The following is an 18,374-nucleotide window of genomic DNA, read 5'->3' as shown; positions in this document are numbered from 1 at the left end:
CCAGAGATCTTTTCCCCATCATACATTGAAAATCTAAACTCATCACAAGGGGGTACAAGCAGCTAACAGTGGATTTCACTTTAGCTCAACACTTTAACGTCTGGCATGAACGTATTTGTATCAAGTTGTTGGCAACAAAAACGCTCCATGGCGCTTAATTGCCAGTCAAAAACAAATCATAACGGAAAACGTCTCTACCCGAATGATGTACGAGTGACATTGGAAGCAAATCAAACTTGTCCAGTGTTTGGGCTTTTTTTCGGGTAAGCTTGATATCTGAACATGTGAATGGGTTAATGGCCAAGAGAAAGCATGTGTTGTTGCAATACAATTGAAATATTTAATATATAATAGATTTCAACTTCATTGAATCGTAATAAAGATGCAACACTGACGCTTAGTTTGGCTCTGTTGTTTTCATTTGTTGGCTCTACAACAACGCTAACTGATAACAAACTTCATGCTAGACGTCGAAGTGTCGAGCTAAAGTGAAATCTACTGTAATTACAATGATCAGACATCTGTTTAGACACTTGGTTTACAACAAATTCCATGTGTGCATGTAAAGGGATCATACAACCAACCGTGTTAACTTATACAATGGTCAATTGAATGGATCATTGCTGTGAATCTGTTTTATTTTTTTTTCAGTTTTCAATCCATTTCCTAGTTTTCCACTGTAATAGTTAAGTAGCCAAAATTAATATTCCATTTAGTTGAAGTCTCCATGTACATGGAACAGTTTGGCCATTTTCAAGAACCTATAATTGTAACAGTGAAAAAGTTTGATCATTATTGAGCAAACTTGTATTCAGTGATCAAATCATGAGTATGGTCGGGATAATTTCACTTTCTGCTTGGTGTTATTGTAGATGGTCGAGAGTAGAACAAGAGATGTTTTTAGTTTTAACAAGATTATCATGCTTAGGTTTATAATAATTTATTACAGTTACTCTTGTGCTTAGTTAAAGATTGACGCTTTTTAACAGCTTTATTGTTGAATCTGTGAACATGCATGATGTGTTATCTTATTGACTCAAGGTTAAGAGCCATTTTACAATGTGTATACTGTATACTGCAGTTTCAAATTGTGTTGTTGAAAGTTGAGGCATATTATTGATTTGTTTTTAATTTCTATGTTATTTTATGATGTTCCAACAGTAAATTTTGACAAATGTTATGATAAGCCTTATAATAGTCAGCTGTAGGTTGTTGACAGAGGTGGTGGAAATGTACATGACTGTATGTATTTGATTTAAATAAGCTGTCAATGAGTTGGCCACATGACTTCATTAAAGGGACATAAGCAGAGTTTGGTGAGCTATTTTTGTTATGGATCGGTTGTTAGCTTATATTGGACTTAAATGTTCTTATGAACTTTGGATGGTTACAAAAAAAAATCTTGCTGTACGTGTATGTCAGTACAACCATGGCAAAAAAATCATTAATTTGCAGCAATTAAGGCTTGTTCGCCATCTTATCTCACATTGCAAACAAAATGGTTATAGTGCCACCCGATGTTCAAACCAAAAATGCTTAAATTTTGTTCACCTGACTGTGATACCAAGTATTATGATTCACAATGAAAATAGTATTTTTAGTCCCCTTTTATAATTTGGGTTCCGTCCTGAGTCAGTTCTCGGACATGCTTTAAGCGATTTGGTTCAAAGTTGATACAAGGACAAGGTATACTGGTTTGACATATGCACATCAAGTTATTTTTTGGATTTGATAATTTTTTACCGAAACACAGCTATTTTATACCCTAAAAATGATGAAAATCCACATTTTCAACATGTCAAATGTTTTTCGGACATTCTTTGGCCGCTATTTTCAACCTTGGTATGGAGGTTGTACATGTTAGATTAATGATGCATGCACTGATGTTTTTGTGATTCTATTAAAAATGGCTGACTGGCGGCCATTTTATTTATGGTTTTGTGTGTTCCTGCATGATTTGTCGGACATGCTTTGACCGAATTGGTTCAAAGTTGTTATAAGGACAAGGTATACAGGTTTACTCATATGCATGTTAAGTTATTTTTGGATTTGATCATTTTTCACCGAAATACAGCTATTTTATACCCTAAATATTCACATTTTTAACTTGTCATCAACCGTTTTTATGTCTTTGAAACTTGGTATGAAGGTTGTACATGTTGTGCTACCAATGCACATAATTTTTTTCACGAATATCATTGGTCTTTGATTAAAATGTTATTGCTTTTGATGTTTCTTGGTATTCAAAGAAATAGTGCAAATTCTCGGCCATTTTGTATTTTATCATCTGAAATTATACAGTACTCACACTGCCCTAGACCACACTCATAGATATCACACGGACTTCAGACATTAAATACAGAACAGGGACTGTGTATTGCTAAATGCTTGTAACTGTATACAATTCGCAATTTGAAGGAATCTATTGATCAACAGGAACTATATAGCGTGATCGATGGAGTGACACAAAATTAAATTCGGTGCAGGCCAACTGCGTTGTTCGACACATTTCCGTTTGAACAAAATTGATTTTTTCCATGGCTGTATACTGACAAAGATGTACAGTGCAATTTTTTTGTAACTTGCCAAAGTTCATAAGGACGTTGATTAGAGATAAGCTAACAACAGAACCATAACAAAAATAGCTCACCAAACTCCACTCTAAGAGTGTGCTTATCTTGAAAACTTGTTTGGCCGAGCCAAGCTATCAACAACAATTAATGATATATCCATGCACCAAAAGCCATAATTTTGTAATACTCTTTCTGCCGATTAGTCAATACTTTGCTGTGTTCGACATGTACTTTGCCATACCAGATGACAAAAATGTAGCAGCATACATTGTTTGCAGAACAAGGAGTTTGTCATTTTGACAGCTAGAAATGAAGGCTTTAGGTTATTGTTTAGTGCATATCAAGCTTCACGTTTTTGGTTACCATGCTCGTACAACCATCACCAAAGTAGTTGATATTTGCAATCAATGACAATCTCAATACTTTCCTAACGTATAAAATCGACAAATTCTATTATACAAAATATTATGTAATGTTTTTCAAAATTTGATTTTAAATCTGATTACAGAGGTCAGCATATCAAATTTGGTTGATTATCATGACATTGAAAATATAATGTAATCATTCCTACTATTTTGGTAGTAGGAAGATTAGGAATAAAATAGAAGATTGGAATAAAATTGACTACAAATCGCTGTAATTACTTGTAATTACTCTGGACAATAAAAGTTGTCTACTAAACTGCATGAGCGATAGTACACTGATATAAGTTTTACATCAAATTACAAAATCTTATTACAAAATCAGATTATATTGAGAAGTAATCCATATTATTTTTGGTATGTGATAAACACCTGTCTCTTGTTTGTTATTTGAGTACCTGCATTGGCACCTCCCTTTTGACTTTGGTCAGCATAATATTTTTACCACTGCGTCCTGGGCTGAAACAAGAACTTGGAACATAGAACCTTTTGTACTTCCTAGGCTAGTTGACATTAGCACGCACCTGAAGCACAATTCGAACAAGTGTTGCATGAAGGATTTATTGAAGACAAAAATGACTTGGTCAAAAAAGCGTGAAAATCAAATCGCATAACTCATGAATGCAATAACTGTCGCAGTTGTGGTATAGCACAAATCGGTTCATATGTAAAAGCCTTCCAATTACATTTTGGAGTCGATCAACTTTTAAATAGAACAGAGTATAACTGATAACTGAGAATTATACATCTTATCTATATGTTCGCTCATAAAGATATCCTCAAGATTTTAATTGATTTGTGCTTTTTTTTTCAACCGATTTTATAATTTTATCAAGCAGATATTTTCCCCCAACAACATATCTGTGATTTCTGTTCAGATATTTTTCTTAACATTGTATTGTGAATAAGGGTCATCATATAAGTTCTCATTAAACCAAAAATTAAGTAAGTTTTTGTAAGTTTTAAAGGTCTGTTATTGTCCTTAGTGCTAAGTTTAAAGAGGCAATATGGATAACTTTGGGCATTCTGGACCTGTTTTAAAAATCATCTATTGATACTGTATTCGTTCATAATCAAAAGTAGATGATTCATCGTGAAATAAAGGTGCATTTTTTGTAGCGATCTTAGAAGTATTCGTTGGGCAAAGAAAGGGAAAACTTGAGTGCGTGTGCGTAATATCAGTTTTGATTTACCTATACGTATAGACAAATCCTTTGACACATGCGCACTCGATTTTTCTTTTCTCTGTCAAACGAATACTTCTAAGATCGCTACCAAAAGTGGTTATTATCCCCCGGCACTTAAGTGCCGTCGGGGGATCTAGTGGAGATGGGCGTCCGTCCATCCATCCATCCATCCGTCAGTGCTCTCATTTGAACAACTTTGCCTGTAGTGTTTTAAACTTCAATGGGTCTAGTTATATACTAGACCTGACGAGCTAGTTCTAGTTTGTGTTGGTTGGCCCACTACCCTCTGACCTCTTCCTAGGCCCAAGTCCAGTGTTTTGGGAGATGAGTATATTAGAACAAAACATGTATTCCAATCTAGAATGGCTTGGTTGATAAATGTCATGAGATGAATGTGACCTGACCTTGCCTTGACCTTGGGTGACTTTTACTTGACCTATGATGACCTTTGACCCCGTTTTCCTGGTTTGGGCCATATTAGAGTGCAACCGATTAAGATCTCACTAACTTTGAATAAACAGTGTTATTTAGAAGATGACCTCTGACGCAATTTCTCGATTTGGGGGTGTTTTGGGAGTTGAGTATATCAGAACACAACGTGTATTTCAATCTCAAATGGCTTGGTCGATAAATGTCAAGAGATGATTGTGACATGGCTTTGACCTTGGATGACATTTCATTGACCTTTTGATGACCTTTCCTTGACCTTTGGTGATTTTTGACCCAGTTTGCAATGGAAGAAAAACAGAACTTTTCAAAACCTCAGAAGTTGTGAGCTTCCAACCAGTCACCTTACGTTCAACCCCTGACCTCTCACCATGTGACCTTCTTTGTCCCCATTTGCCCTCAGAAAATCCAGCATCTGGAGACTCTCATCAATCCCCACTATCCCCAGTAGTCTATATTCACTCTAGCCTCTATACAGTACAACTTACCTTGAAAAGCCGGGGGATCAGCCATCTCCGATGGCTTTCTTGTTTACTTCATGATAAGGCATATATTTTTGATCATGAACGAATACAGCATCAAAGAACAAATTTCAAAAAAAGATCAAAATTGCCCAAAGTTATCCATATTGCCTCTTTAACACTGCAAATGCATTTTATATTGTTGCCTTGAGCAGGAAGTCTTTCTAACATTATACAGCTGACAATCACTGCTTACTCTATTAAAAACCTTAGCATTATTTGTCTGTCACAGCTAGAACAATGTCGGTTTTGCAAGTAAGCATTATGTAAATTTACTATCCTGTCGAACAAGTACCCTTATCCCTCTGAGGAAGAGATTTTGTTGCCTGGTTTTGTTATATAAGATGAACCCCTAAACACACCAACTTTTACTGTTCATATAAAATGTTTTGAATAATGCTATTTGCCTTCTTTTGTATCTGTGAATTATGTATATGTGTGCCAATGCATGAATGAACGTTTTGTTGATAAATATATACTAGAACTTAGAAAAACTGCTATCACCTTGCCCTGGTAAAAACTGTCATACAAAACAATTATCAAAGGATCGGGTGCACTTTTTGCATTTTAATTAAGGTATGAATCTCTGAACTGTTGATGTAATTAAGGTTGTATTGTCTGCCAAAATTATTTTGAAGCCTTTGACATGAACTAATTTGTGCTTTACGGCAACAACGACAGATACAGATATACTTGCGGGAAGAATTGTCCAGCTAATAACCAAATATTATGGAGCATTTCTGAAGATTCATGTATAATTGTGTTTTTAGTATCTTATGGCATCATCAAGCCACAATTTCAACGATTCACTACAATCTTTAAGACTTGATACAACATAATTCATTTGAGAAGTAATCCATATTAAGATTGTCCTGCGATGGACACGCCTCTATATTCGTTTCTCTATAGGCCACTGTATTATTTATAGAATTTAAAAAAATGTATATGAGGGCTTGTACCCTCTCACCACTGCAAAGCAAACTTCGGAACATCAAAGTTGTCCTACTTTCTAGGTTAGTCAAGTTTAGCATGTACACAAAGTAGATTTCGAACTCTGTTGCATGACAGGCTTTATCGTGTTGAAGACAAAAAAACTTAGCCCGAAAAAGTGTGAAAATGGCCAGTCATCAAGTCATGAATGCTGTGTCACAGTTGTGGTTAGCACAAATAAGTTATGTCAAAGGCTTAGAGCTAAATTTGAAGACTGTACAACCTTAATAAAGTGTGACTATCATTGTGTGTAAATGTTAACTGGGTACATAATATTATTTTGTTAACAAGTTAAAAACTGATACAAGAATAATACCATTATAGTATACTAAGTTAAGTAATTGGCGCGAGGAGTCAAATTCTTATGCAGACTAGCTGTCGCAAAATAACAAATTTTGCCGAACGCCTACTCCAGACCTGGAGGCCAGTTTTCCCACGATTGCTTTACCGGTCCTCCAGTGACAAAACAGTTCAAAATTATTTCCACCCACAACTGATTTGAATTCATATGACCTTTGCACTGTTAACTCGGGCCAATGAAATTTACTAGCACCATGACATGAGAATACCTTATTTGGCACGTGTTTCAAATTTTTCAGCATTCTCTGGAATAACATTTATGTTTGAGTGTCTTCAACTGGCCATTCAACCAATCACTGAGATAGCCACACTTGTTTTCTAAACTGAGTGATTTTGTATTGGTTTGTCACTGGAGGCCAAGTAAAGCGGTAAACCGGCCTTCATGTCTGGGGTACTGCATTCAAACTATATTAGTAAATTATTAGATAAAGATGCCAACACCCACGGCAAAGTAACACTATGTAAATCATAGTTAACACACACCTAGTGCATGACTAGAACCAGCGTCGGTTCCAAATCATCAAGCTACGCAGCCAGACGTGCTATCCATTCCACTATTGATCATCCCGCCCAAAAGATGCCTATTATTCGAACTTAAGGTCGTATGCGACCATTCAAAAACATATTTTTCTTTCCAGGAAATTCACTGAAAATATTAGATGTGACTAAATTATTCTTCCAAATTCTTCCTGAAAAAATATGAATATGAAAAAAATCATATGAAGTAGTGGGAGGGCTAATAATGGTTGTAGAAAAATATTTGTACATAAGACAATTGTACTTGCAATACATGGAATAATGTATTTATATGGAATCCTATTGAAAATAGTCCAAAATTGCTATTTTTAGTCTCCGTTCGTCCGAAAACGGTGACTTGTAATTTGGGTTCCGTCCGTCCTTCCGGAGTCATATCTTGGACACGGTTTGACAATTTTGGTTCAAATTGATACAAAGTCATGTCATAGTAGTGGGATGAAACCTGGCGAGTGATTTTTTGATCTGATCATTTTTTCACATTTGGGAGTCCTTTTAGTCCCAAAAATGACCCAAAATCACATTTTTGACATGTCATCAACCGTTTTTCGGAGATGCCTGGGCCGATTTTGTTCAAACTTTGTATGTTTGTTGTACATGGTGGGTTACTAATGCATGTCATTTTTTTTCGAGATACGATTTAAAATGGCCTACTGGCGGCCATTTTGTTTTTGTACTTTTGGAGTTTTTTTTAAAGTTGTTACGGTGAAGAAACATGATAATATACATGTGCATGTGAAGTTTTTTTTGATCCGGTCACTTTTTGTCATATTGGGGGGCTATTTTAGTCCCAAAAATGACGCAAAATCACATTTTTGACATGTCATCAACAGTTTTTCAGAGATGCCTGGGCCGATTTTGTTCAAACTCAGTTGGTATGTTGGTTGTACATGGTGGGTTACTAATGCACGTCATTTTTTTCGAGATTCGATTCAAAATGGCCGACTGGTGGCCATTTTGTTTTTGTACTTTTGGAGTGTTTTTTTAAAGTTGTTACGGTGAAGAAACATGATAATATACATGTGCACGTGAAGTAATTTTTTGATCTGGTCAGTTTTGGTCCGAAAATGGGGACTATTAATTTGGGTCATGTGCATTCGTCCGTGCATCCGTCCGGAGTCATATCTCAGACACTCATTGACTGATCTCATTCAAACTTTACACAGAGACAATACATCATGTCTTACATATGCAGAATTGTTCATTTCATGTCAAAATCTCAAATTCTCTATTTTTGCTGAATATGTTTGTCATTTTTGGTCAAAATTGATATTTTCGACTTCTTCTTCAAAACTGCAAGTCAGAATGCTTCCAAATTTGATATACAAGTACATTATGTGGTTCTCTCTCAGATTTGTTCATTTCATGTCAAAATCTCAAATTCTCTATTTTTGCTGAATATTTTTGTCATTTTTGGTCAAAATTGATATTTTCGACTTCTTCTTCAAAGCTGCAAGTCAGAATGCTTCCAAATTTCTAATTTAGATGAATATTATTGTCGTTTTTGATGAAAATTATATTTTTGAAACATTTTTGATAATATCTTGAATCTCCTCATTAGTGTGAATCTGATTCTTTTCTGAATATGCATCGCATACAGCGGAGCTATATCAGCCGACAAGCTGCTTGTTAGATATTCAAACAAAAATGGCCGACTGGCGGCCATTTTGTTTTTATAATGTCCATGCCAGTTTCTCTGGAATACAATGACTGTTTTCGTTTAAACTTGAATAGTACATAGATAGTATACCAAGAGATACATCTGCACCAACAATTTTTTTTTTGATTTGATAGAATATGGCTGTGGAATATGATTTGAAGTAACACTGTATTTTAATCTATCTACATCTTTCATTGTTTATAATTCTCACAATCACTGAAAACTGGGTGGGGACTATGTCATTGACAATGACTTGTTTATGTTATTTTGGGCAGATTTTCTTGAAAACAATTTCTTTTTACTTGGTAAAAACTTCATATATTATTGTGTCAAGTGTATTTATGTAATTATATAACAGTTATAAAATGGTTTGAAGAGATTTATTTTTTCTGTATTTTTTGGAGGCGAATGGCCGCATACTACTTTAACTTCAGCCTGAACCATGCAACATGATCTTAGTTGATGCGAGACACACACAACGTAACTAAGATTACCTATGTTTACAGCATTACATATACCAGGGTACTTGTACTATATCATTTCAATTAATAAATTAAGTTGTTTTCAGATCCACTTTCAGGCGATAATATTATTAACATAATCCACAGCTTCCATATACAAGTCAATTCCATACGAGTCACTTTCTGCACACGGATTTATAAATTGTTTCATATTCTCTAATTCGTTTGGTGTTATATTAAAGTGGTTTGCTGGAATTACCACTTCATTACACTCATCATGTGGTACAGGTCCTTCCCAATCGACACCATACAACTGTACTTCACTCTGTGAGACAGAAATTTGAATATTGTGTTATTTTAATGAGACATGTAAAGAAAAAATTGGGTGCAACTCGAACTGGCCTATTTGAATATTTTGACCATGCAGTGGTCAAACGTAATTCATATAGGGTCTGTAATCCGCTACCCCAGACCTGGAGGCCAGTTTACTGCTATCGCTTTTACCGGTCCTCCAGTGACAAATCAGATCAGAATCACTCCGTTTAAGGAATGAACGTGGCTATCTGATTAGTTGGACGGCAAGTTGATTCACTCAAACGCCCACACAGAGCGTGTGAGAAAGAACACACGAGTATAAAATGTTATTTCAGAGAATACTACAACGTTCGAAACATGCGGCAAGTACCAAATAAGGTATTCTGATGTCATGATGCTAGTGAATTTCATCTGCTCCAGTGAACAGTACAAAGGTCATATGAATTCAAATCATTTGTGGGCGGAAATAATTTTGATCTGATTTGTCACTGGAGGACTGGTAGAGCGATAGCTATAAACTGGCCTCCAGGTCTGGGGTAGTAATCCGCAGAAAATACTTCTGTTTCTCAGATGGTTGGGCTTTGGTATAATTAAGTGAAATACAGTAAACAGACAGAATGTAGTAACTGCCGAGTTCAAAAACTGCCATGAAACTAATGGCAACCATGATAAAATGAAACTTGTAGCATCACAAGACTCTCAATATGTAAATACAAAGTAGAGATACTAGTAACAACTAGCAGACTATCGGCTGATACCGCTGTATAATGAAACACATTTAAAATAGTCAACAATTTGAATTATGCTAAAAGATAAACAAATATGACAGAACCAACCAAGGTGCTAGTATATCAAATTTGAAAACATTCTGACTTACAGGTTTTAAAAGAAGTCAAATATATCAATTTTAACCAAAAAGAGAGATTTGCACACAAAATAGTAAATCTGAGAGAGAACCACCCACAGTGCTTGTATTTCAAATTTGGAAGCATTCTGACTTGCGGTTTTGAAGAAGTCGAAAATGTAAGGTTGACGCTGATGCCGACAACGGAAAATCAGTAATGTGAACAGCTCTGCCTTGTCGATAGTCGAGCTAATAAAGGAAATATTGAAAAAAATGAGCAAAGCACCCAGCCAGCAGCACTATCATCTAGTGTATGTACACAATGTACTTGTGACCATGGTCGGAACCATTGCATTCGATGGTCGACCATGATAATTTAACAAAACTGGGCGCGAAGCGCCCCTTAGTTTTGGAATTTACTAGAAAAAGCATACTTACCTGTTTTACATAAGTGCAATGCACTTTATGTATAATTGAGTTTCGTATTTAAAATCAAGGAACTAGGGGGCCTGTTACCCAAACCGACCCCACAAGTCCCCGCTCAGTTCCTTGCCTAATCATTCCCCATTTAGACCATCTTTGCGGGTCTGTACTGGGGAAGGCGGGCGGGAACAGGTAAGTATGCTTTTTCTAGTAAATTCCAAAACTAAGGGGCGCTTCGCGCCCAGTTTTGTTAAATTTACTACGTAAAAGCATACTTACCTGTTTTACATAAGTGCAATGCACTTTATGTATAATTGAGTAGACTACCAGAGTATCTCACCCAGGCAGTACATACCCGAAACCATAATTGATAAATACACAATATAACTATTATATATACATATTTACAGACTGAGTAAATGCTCTTGCTTACTCAGGGTTTAGCAATTGCTATTTGACCGGCTACGATGTATCCCAGCCTTTTCCTGTCACCATGCTCTGATGACAGGTCGGTCAAATAATGGGATAGAAAGGTATTAGCATTTTTCCAATAGCCTGCTTGTAACACATGCTCCAAGGAAGCCCCGGATTCGAAAGCTAATGTATGGCTGATGCCCCTCAGCTGATGTATATGGGCTGAGACTTCCCTTACCAAACGTGTAGATCTACAAGCTCATCTACAGTAGATCTAATTTTCATCTACAAAATACAAATGTAGATGATTATGTAGATGAATTTGTAGATCTACAGTAGATCTATTTTTGTGAATATATAATGAAGCAATGTAGATTAGTTTGTAGATGAATATAGATTACATTGAATTACCAAAAAGGAATCTCTGATTTTTGTGGATATTTTAAACAAGCAGCCTGTCGGCTGAGATAGCTCCGCTGTTAGCAATGCACATGCAATTAAAGAACAGAAGATATCATTAGAAAATGAACAAATCTGAGAGAGGTCCACATGTAGTACCTATATATGTAATATCAAAGCAATTGGACTTGCGGTTTTCAACAAGAAGTCGAAAATATCACTTTTTATCAAAAATTACAAAAATATTCACCGAAATTAGAGAATTAAAGATATCATTAGAAAATGAACAAATCTGAGAGAGGTCCACATGTAGTACCTATATATGTAATATCAAAGCAATTGGACTTGCGGTTTTCAACAAGAAGTCGAAAATATCACTTTTTATCAAAAATTACAAAAATATTCACCGAAATTAGAGAATTAAAGATATCATTACAAAATGAACAAATCTGAGAGAGATCCACATGTAGTACCTATATATGTAATATCAAAGCAATTGGACTTGCGGTTTTCAACAAGAAGTCGAAAATATCACTTTTTACCAAAAATTACAAAAATATTCACCAAAATTAGAGAATTGAAGATATCATTACAAAATGAACAAATCTGAGAGAGGTCGACATGTAGTACCTATATATGTAATATCAAAGCAATTGGACTTGCGGTTTTCAACAAGAAGTCGAAAATATCACTTTTTACCGAAAATGACAAAAATATTCACCAAAATTAGAGAATTGAAGATATCATCATGAAATGAACAAATCTGAGAGAGATCTACCCAAGGTACATATACACCAAGTATCAAAGCATTCAGGCTTGTAGTTTTCAAGAAGAAGTCGAAAAAGTAAAACATTGACACGGACAATCACTCATATGATCTCATATGATAAGCTCCGCTCGACAACGGAGCTAAAAAAAAAATAATCTTATATTCTACATATATATCCCTCATGGAATAATATGTTTTGAAATGGCTAAGAAGGTCACTTCCATTGTGCCATTCAAAATAAAAATGATCACAATCCTGATTAAGATATGATCTTGAGATACTGTGTCATTGAGCCTGTTACTTATGCCACATCTTCAAAAAACTGCATCAGGTTTCTAATGCTTCCAACTGATAAAATTCATATACCAGCTTCACAACTGCAGTACAATACCCATATTACATACTATGTCATTCACATTAATTCTGGCTGTCATGTTTGCAAATCGGATTTTAAAAAATCAGCTAATATATTGTCAAAAATAGCAAAAAACATATTTTCCCATCATGCTTTAGCTCATTATGCAAATATGTGCCAGAGTTATTTGTAGATGAATGTAGACAACTTTGTAGATGAACGTTTTAGTAGATTAATGTAGATGAACCTGTAGATGAATGTGGACAAACTTCATCTACATAAAAAAAGTAAATGTAGATGAAGCACTTGTAGATTTCCTGTAGATGTAACTCATCTACAAATACTTGAAATAGACTTGTGTAGATCTACAGTAGATATACTGTAGATCTACAAACGTCTAATGTAGATCTACACGTTCCATAAGGGTTTGCCCGTGCTGGGTTTATCAGACCGTTTGTTTTTGGCAAATTCAATCGTATCCTTTACCCACCTGGCTAGCGACGCCTTCGTCACTTGCTTGTGGTGTTGACCTTTCTTATAACAGACGAAGAGAGCCTGTTGCGGCCGTCTGATCTGCTTGGTGCGTGAGATATATTCACGCAGCACCCTCACCGGACACAATAACTTCTCTGTTTCCCAGTCCATTGGCCCGACAATCGGCGCCAGGGAGGGGATACGTATCTGCGGGGCTGTGTCCTGCGGCGCTTGAGTTTTGGCCGTAAATCCATGTCTCGTTGACAATACTGCCTCGTTCGTAGAAATCCTTAGTACCTCATGGGAAATTGAGAAATTTTGAATTTCGCTCACTCGTCTACCCGATGGAAAGGCGACGAGAAAAACTGTCTTCATTGTCCACTCCCGTAAATTAGCCCGTGCTCTGGGTTCGTACGGTTAGTGATGTAGTGACTCTAGGACGACCGACAGACTCCAGTCCGGCTGGTTGCCTATCTTGCGAGGCTGAGCTGTACGCTTTAAAGCCCGCATCACATTATTGAATTGTTTCGTCGGCTGTTATGTCTTGCTTAAGTAGTGACAAGTTAATTGCAGAACGATGATTCGAAATGGATGCGTAGCCCACTTTTCTTTCTCTTGACAAGTAATAGAAAAAATCGGCTATTTTTGGCATAGAGGGGTACAGGGGATGTATATCCCCTGCCAGACACAAAATTTGTTGTCAGTGCTTGTTCGTCGTACCTTCTTGTCACAAACACTGGGCATTTTGCGTTTTTTCTTGTGGCGAACAAGTCTATCTGTGGCTCCGTCCACAATTGAAAAATTATCGTGACCAACTCTGTCGAGAGTTCCCACTCTGTGTCGTTGCATTTCCACCCCCTTCGATAGGGCATCTGCCCGCACATTGTGGGTCCCCGGTACATGTTGAGCCGTTAGTTCCACATCGTTGGTGGCGCACCATTCCAGGTCGCGGATCGCTTCGCGATTCAGTGATTCGGACTTCGTCCCCCCTCGTTTTGGAGGTAGGCGACTACTGTTGCGTTGTCCGTCCTGAGTAACACTGACTGACCTCTTATCATTGATGAAAAGCCATGTAGCAATTGGCTCACTGCCCATATTTCCAATGTGTTTATGTGGCGCTTGGCCTGGTTGCTGTTCCACCGGCCTGACGCTCTTTTTTGCATGCAATGTCCCCCCCACCCCGTGGTGGAGGCATCGGTCGTGACTGTGTTTGTGGTGAATGCACTGTTCAATAATAAACTGAAGATGGGATTAATTAGCTAACTATTCACAAAAATTCTGAGAAAAGAGCAATAATTGTGAAATTGAAAGAGTTGTAATACTTGGCTAATATACTGACAGTATGCAAATCTCTTGTCAGTGACAAGATACACAACACAATTTTGAGAATTTATTTAAATATTTGGGATTGAGCCATTGAAATTAGTGGTGACATGAATAATTCATTGATGAATGAATACAATTTTTGGACCAGTTTAATAAAAACATTTATATTTACAGACCACAGCCCAACCACAGCCAATTAATAAGATTAGGGCAAAAAATATACCGAATTACAAATTTTCAAAATCTTCAACCAAGATATAAGAGATTGACAGAAATGGGTGAAACACATAGCAAAATATAACATTTCTGGATAAAAAATTACTCCATTGTGTCTAAATAGTTGAATACAAAGCAAGAAAAGTGGTAAAATAAAAATAAAAAAGATTCCCAGTTACTTTGCACTATACCTGCCAAATCAATGGAGCTGATCTCATGAAATGTGTGCTTGAACACACAACCTCATAATTATCAGATCTATGCAAGGTCAGGAGAGGTCAAAAATTATAATAATTAGGTCAAAGTAAACTTTGGTTATGTAAGATGAGATCTGCCAAAAATGACTAAATTCCAGTGAATAGAGCCATAATTATGGTTAAAACAACAACCTCAGGTGGTCCTAGGCAAACTGTTACTTCAGGGCTCATACCACTAATTGAATTTCCATAGACGACAATGTTAACATATGACGAGATTGCTATATGAAAATGACGAAGAAAGTTGAAAATATGGCTCAAAAATGGGAAATCAACATGCCAGTAATCAACCATATGAAAAAAACTAACATGTTGGCCAGCTCAAACTCTTGCAAATCTCAGGTAAACAAGACACACCTACTGTATTTGGATTGCACCAAGAGAAATCACTGGAAAAACACCAAGATTAGAACATCCATTAACACACAGAATAAACCCACAGGTACACAGCCGCTAAGTAGTAAACAAAAGACCACATGTTGGTCTCACCTCTGACCCAGGTGATTACGCCCTCAAACAGGGAGCACCTGAGAAAAATAATATTTAAAAAATTTCATTGGTTCTTGCTGGGCATTGGTTAATTAGTGGCATGAGACCTTAAGAGAAATAAGAAGGTTTAATAAAGTTCTTGTTGATCTGATATATGATGGAATATCATTAGACGAGTAATTTCCCATGCAAAAAAAATCCCCAAAATTTAAACCCTGGGAGTTATTTATCAAAATCTACCACTTGGTGGCGCCCTATACCCAGACAATTAGTTGTAGAAAGTGGCAACATACACACTCAGCATAACACCAAAATAGATGGTAGGCAATGAATATAAGCCTGATTATTAGATGCAGTACTGTAAAATATAATGTTCTCATTCACCACAAACAAGTACAGACCAACGTTTGGCATGATTAGTAATTTTAATTAATTTCTAGAAATAATACATAGAATAATGACAATTAAAAGTAGTTTATCACTATAATTTAAAAAAAAAAAAATTCTACTGAATCAAAAGTCTCAATTCATCAGCTCATTATTTCTCCAATTAATTAAAAACAAAAAAACAATTCCACGGTATCTGCATTTAGGCCGGAGACCTGTGACGGGCAACCTTGGATATACCAAAACACAACAGTGGTTTGATTTACCATGGCCACACATAGAATTTGCTCGAGCAGCCATTGGTTAATTAGTGGCATGAGACCTAAAGATTCGTGCGATATGTATTTAATTATGGGGTGAGAACACCGCCAAAATTATCTTGGTGTCTTTATGTGGACATTATGTCATCATTGTGGTCATTATGTCATCATTATTATGTCATTATTGGGTTGTTTGGTTGTTATTTGGGCATTATGTTATTATTATTATGTCATTATTTCATTGTTATTGTTTTGTCATTCAAATATTTGGTTATTATAATGCTATTGTATGGTTATTTGGTCGTTATTGTCCAAATATGCATTTAATTGGTTGTCTCGACATTTAATTGTTTTGATATTCCTCCGATATGTGATTGTCTTGACATTCTCTCAACATTGTCTCCGCATTCTCTCAACTTTGTCTTGACATTTTCTCAACTTTGTCTTGACATTCTCTCAACATTGTCTTGACATTCTCTCAGCATTGTCTTGACATTCTCTCAACTTTGTCTTGACATTCTCTCAACATTGTCTTGACATTCTCTCAGCATTGTCTTGACATTCTCTCAACTTTGTCTTGACATTCTCTCAACATTCTCTCAACATTGTTTCCGCATTCTCTCAACTTTGTCTTGACATTCTCTCAACATTGTCTTGATATTCTCTCGACATTATCTTAACATTTTCTGACCTTTGACCTCTACCCAGAAATCATTGTACAACATTGTGAAAGCTGAAAAAGGCGCGCGTGTAGTCGGGTTTAAAATGGCGTATTCTGTACATCGGCCTCATAACTCCGATGAACAGATGCAGTAAAAGCCTTCCGAGATGCTATAACAGCCGCTGCTACAGTAATAGAGAATTTAACTCGCCGACCGTCACAATCAAGGGATACTTTTGCCCCGTCCGTTGCCAGTGATGATATTGCTCATGAACTTCGAGAAACTTTTACACGCCATGTAAGACGACAACGAAACCGCCTGAGATTCGGTTCTCAGGATCGACGGGTAGTCAGTGACTGTTCAACGTCTGCGGCGCCGACTTGGACACATGACTTTGTGTGTGTGGGCAGCACTGATTACGACTGGTGTCCCAGTCCGAAGCAGCGTTCCGACTTGTCTAAAATAGGTCTCGGAGAACGCAAAATTCGAATACCAATTGGCAGTACGTCTGCTCAAGTGCATGAGCAACTTCTGGACGAATTCCCAAAACTGAGTGAAGGTGGTGGTTATGAGATTTGCCGCGCATTTCACGGAAGCAGACGAATGGTAACTATAAGTTGCCCATCCGAGGGGTATTCTCAACCATTCTTAAAAGCGGAGGCTGGACAGGCCAAATTGTACATCAGACCGCTACAAAATAATCTTGAAACAACACCAGCCATCACTATTACCACTCCATCCGAAATGGCAAGCACAATTTCAGTGAGTACACAAATGTATATTGTACGTTTCTCGTCTCTGTTCTTTCCTAAATATTTGCAGGAATGTAATTTAAAGAGCGGTGGCCGTTGCGCCGCGTCCCTTCGATTTGCGCCCGTGTGACGTATACAACGCGTGTAAAATACATTGTTCATAGTGACGACCATCGCTCTTTAAATTTTAATCGTATTTATTTATTCATAATAATAAAAATAATAATAATAATAATAACTTTATTGCCTCCGTGTAAAAAGATTTACGTAGGATAAGTACAGCAAAAAAGAGTTGATATCATTTATTATCATTTTCTTTTCATGCTCTGATAATTATTTCATTATATATTATGTGTTGGTGGGGCTGACGTCAACCCTGATAATGTGTTTTACCAGTTATATGAGTATATATGTTTGTAATGGTACATGTTATTGCTTATATTTTATAGGCTATAAATAATGCTCCCAAAGAAATCTGTGGTCAGTGCCATGTTGAAATTCCGTTTTCCCTGCTGAAAGAACATATCGAAACATGTAAAGGCCTTGATATAGATGATGAGGAAAGTGATGGGTAGGTGTTTATTTGGTACATGAAAATGATGGTGTACATGTAAATCTTGAGGTGTCAAATAAATAGTGTCTTTGTGAAATAATGACTTTGTTCAGACCCAAATAAGCTTATGTGCATTATAATAGCCTGGGTACTCTGTTTCTGTGCTAACTTCACTACTGTCTGGAATTGCTGCTTACAATGTATATTTTGCTTCCATGGTGAGTCTGGCACATGGGGTAGGGGTAATCCTCTTGTGGTGTTTAATAACAGATAGGATTTGAAATCTTGAATGTTTATAGAAAATTAATAGTTGGATTAATTAAA

At 36.5% G+C, this 18,374-nt stretch overlaps 1 protein-coding gene and 1 long non-coding RNA gene across 2 annotated transcripts in view; one reads left to right on the top strand and one right to left on the bottom strand.

Annotated features, from left to right (window-relative positions):
* The window catches only part of LOC146736208 (uncharacterized), a 29,269-nt gene that overhangs the window by 5,245 nt on the left and 5,650 nt on the right, over positions 1-18,374 (top strand). Inside the window, 1 exon segment of the mRNA XM_085505782.1 lies at positions 17,947-18,068. Within this exon segment, the coding sequence (XP_085361908.1) occupies positions 17,947-18,068 (122 nt within the window).
* Positions 9,053-15,388, bottom strand: LOC146736209 (uncharacterized). The gene is made up of 2 exons (XR_014930909.1): positions 15,305-15,388; positions 9,053-9,480 (listed from the first exon to the last, which is right to left on the bottom strand). It is a non-coding gene; the product is annotated as an uncharacterized LOC146736209 (long non-coding RNA).

This window comes from Saccoglossus kowalevskii, chromosome 11 (genome assembly GCF_978046115.1).
Source record: "Saccoglossus kowalevskii chromosome 11, keSacKowa6.1, whole genome shotgun sequence".
In the NCBI taxonomy this organism is placed as follows: Eukaryota; Metazoa; Hemichordata; class Enteropneusta; family Harrimaniidae; genus Saccoglossus; species Saccoglossus kowalevskii.
Note: the sequence above shows the minus strand (reverse complement) of the source record. Positions and strands in the feature narration are given on the sequence as shown.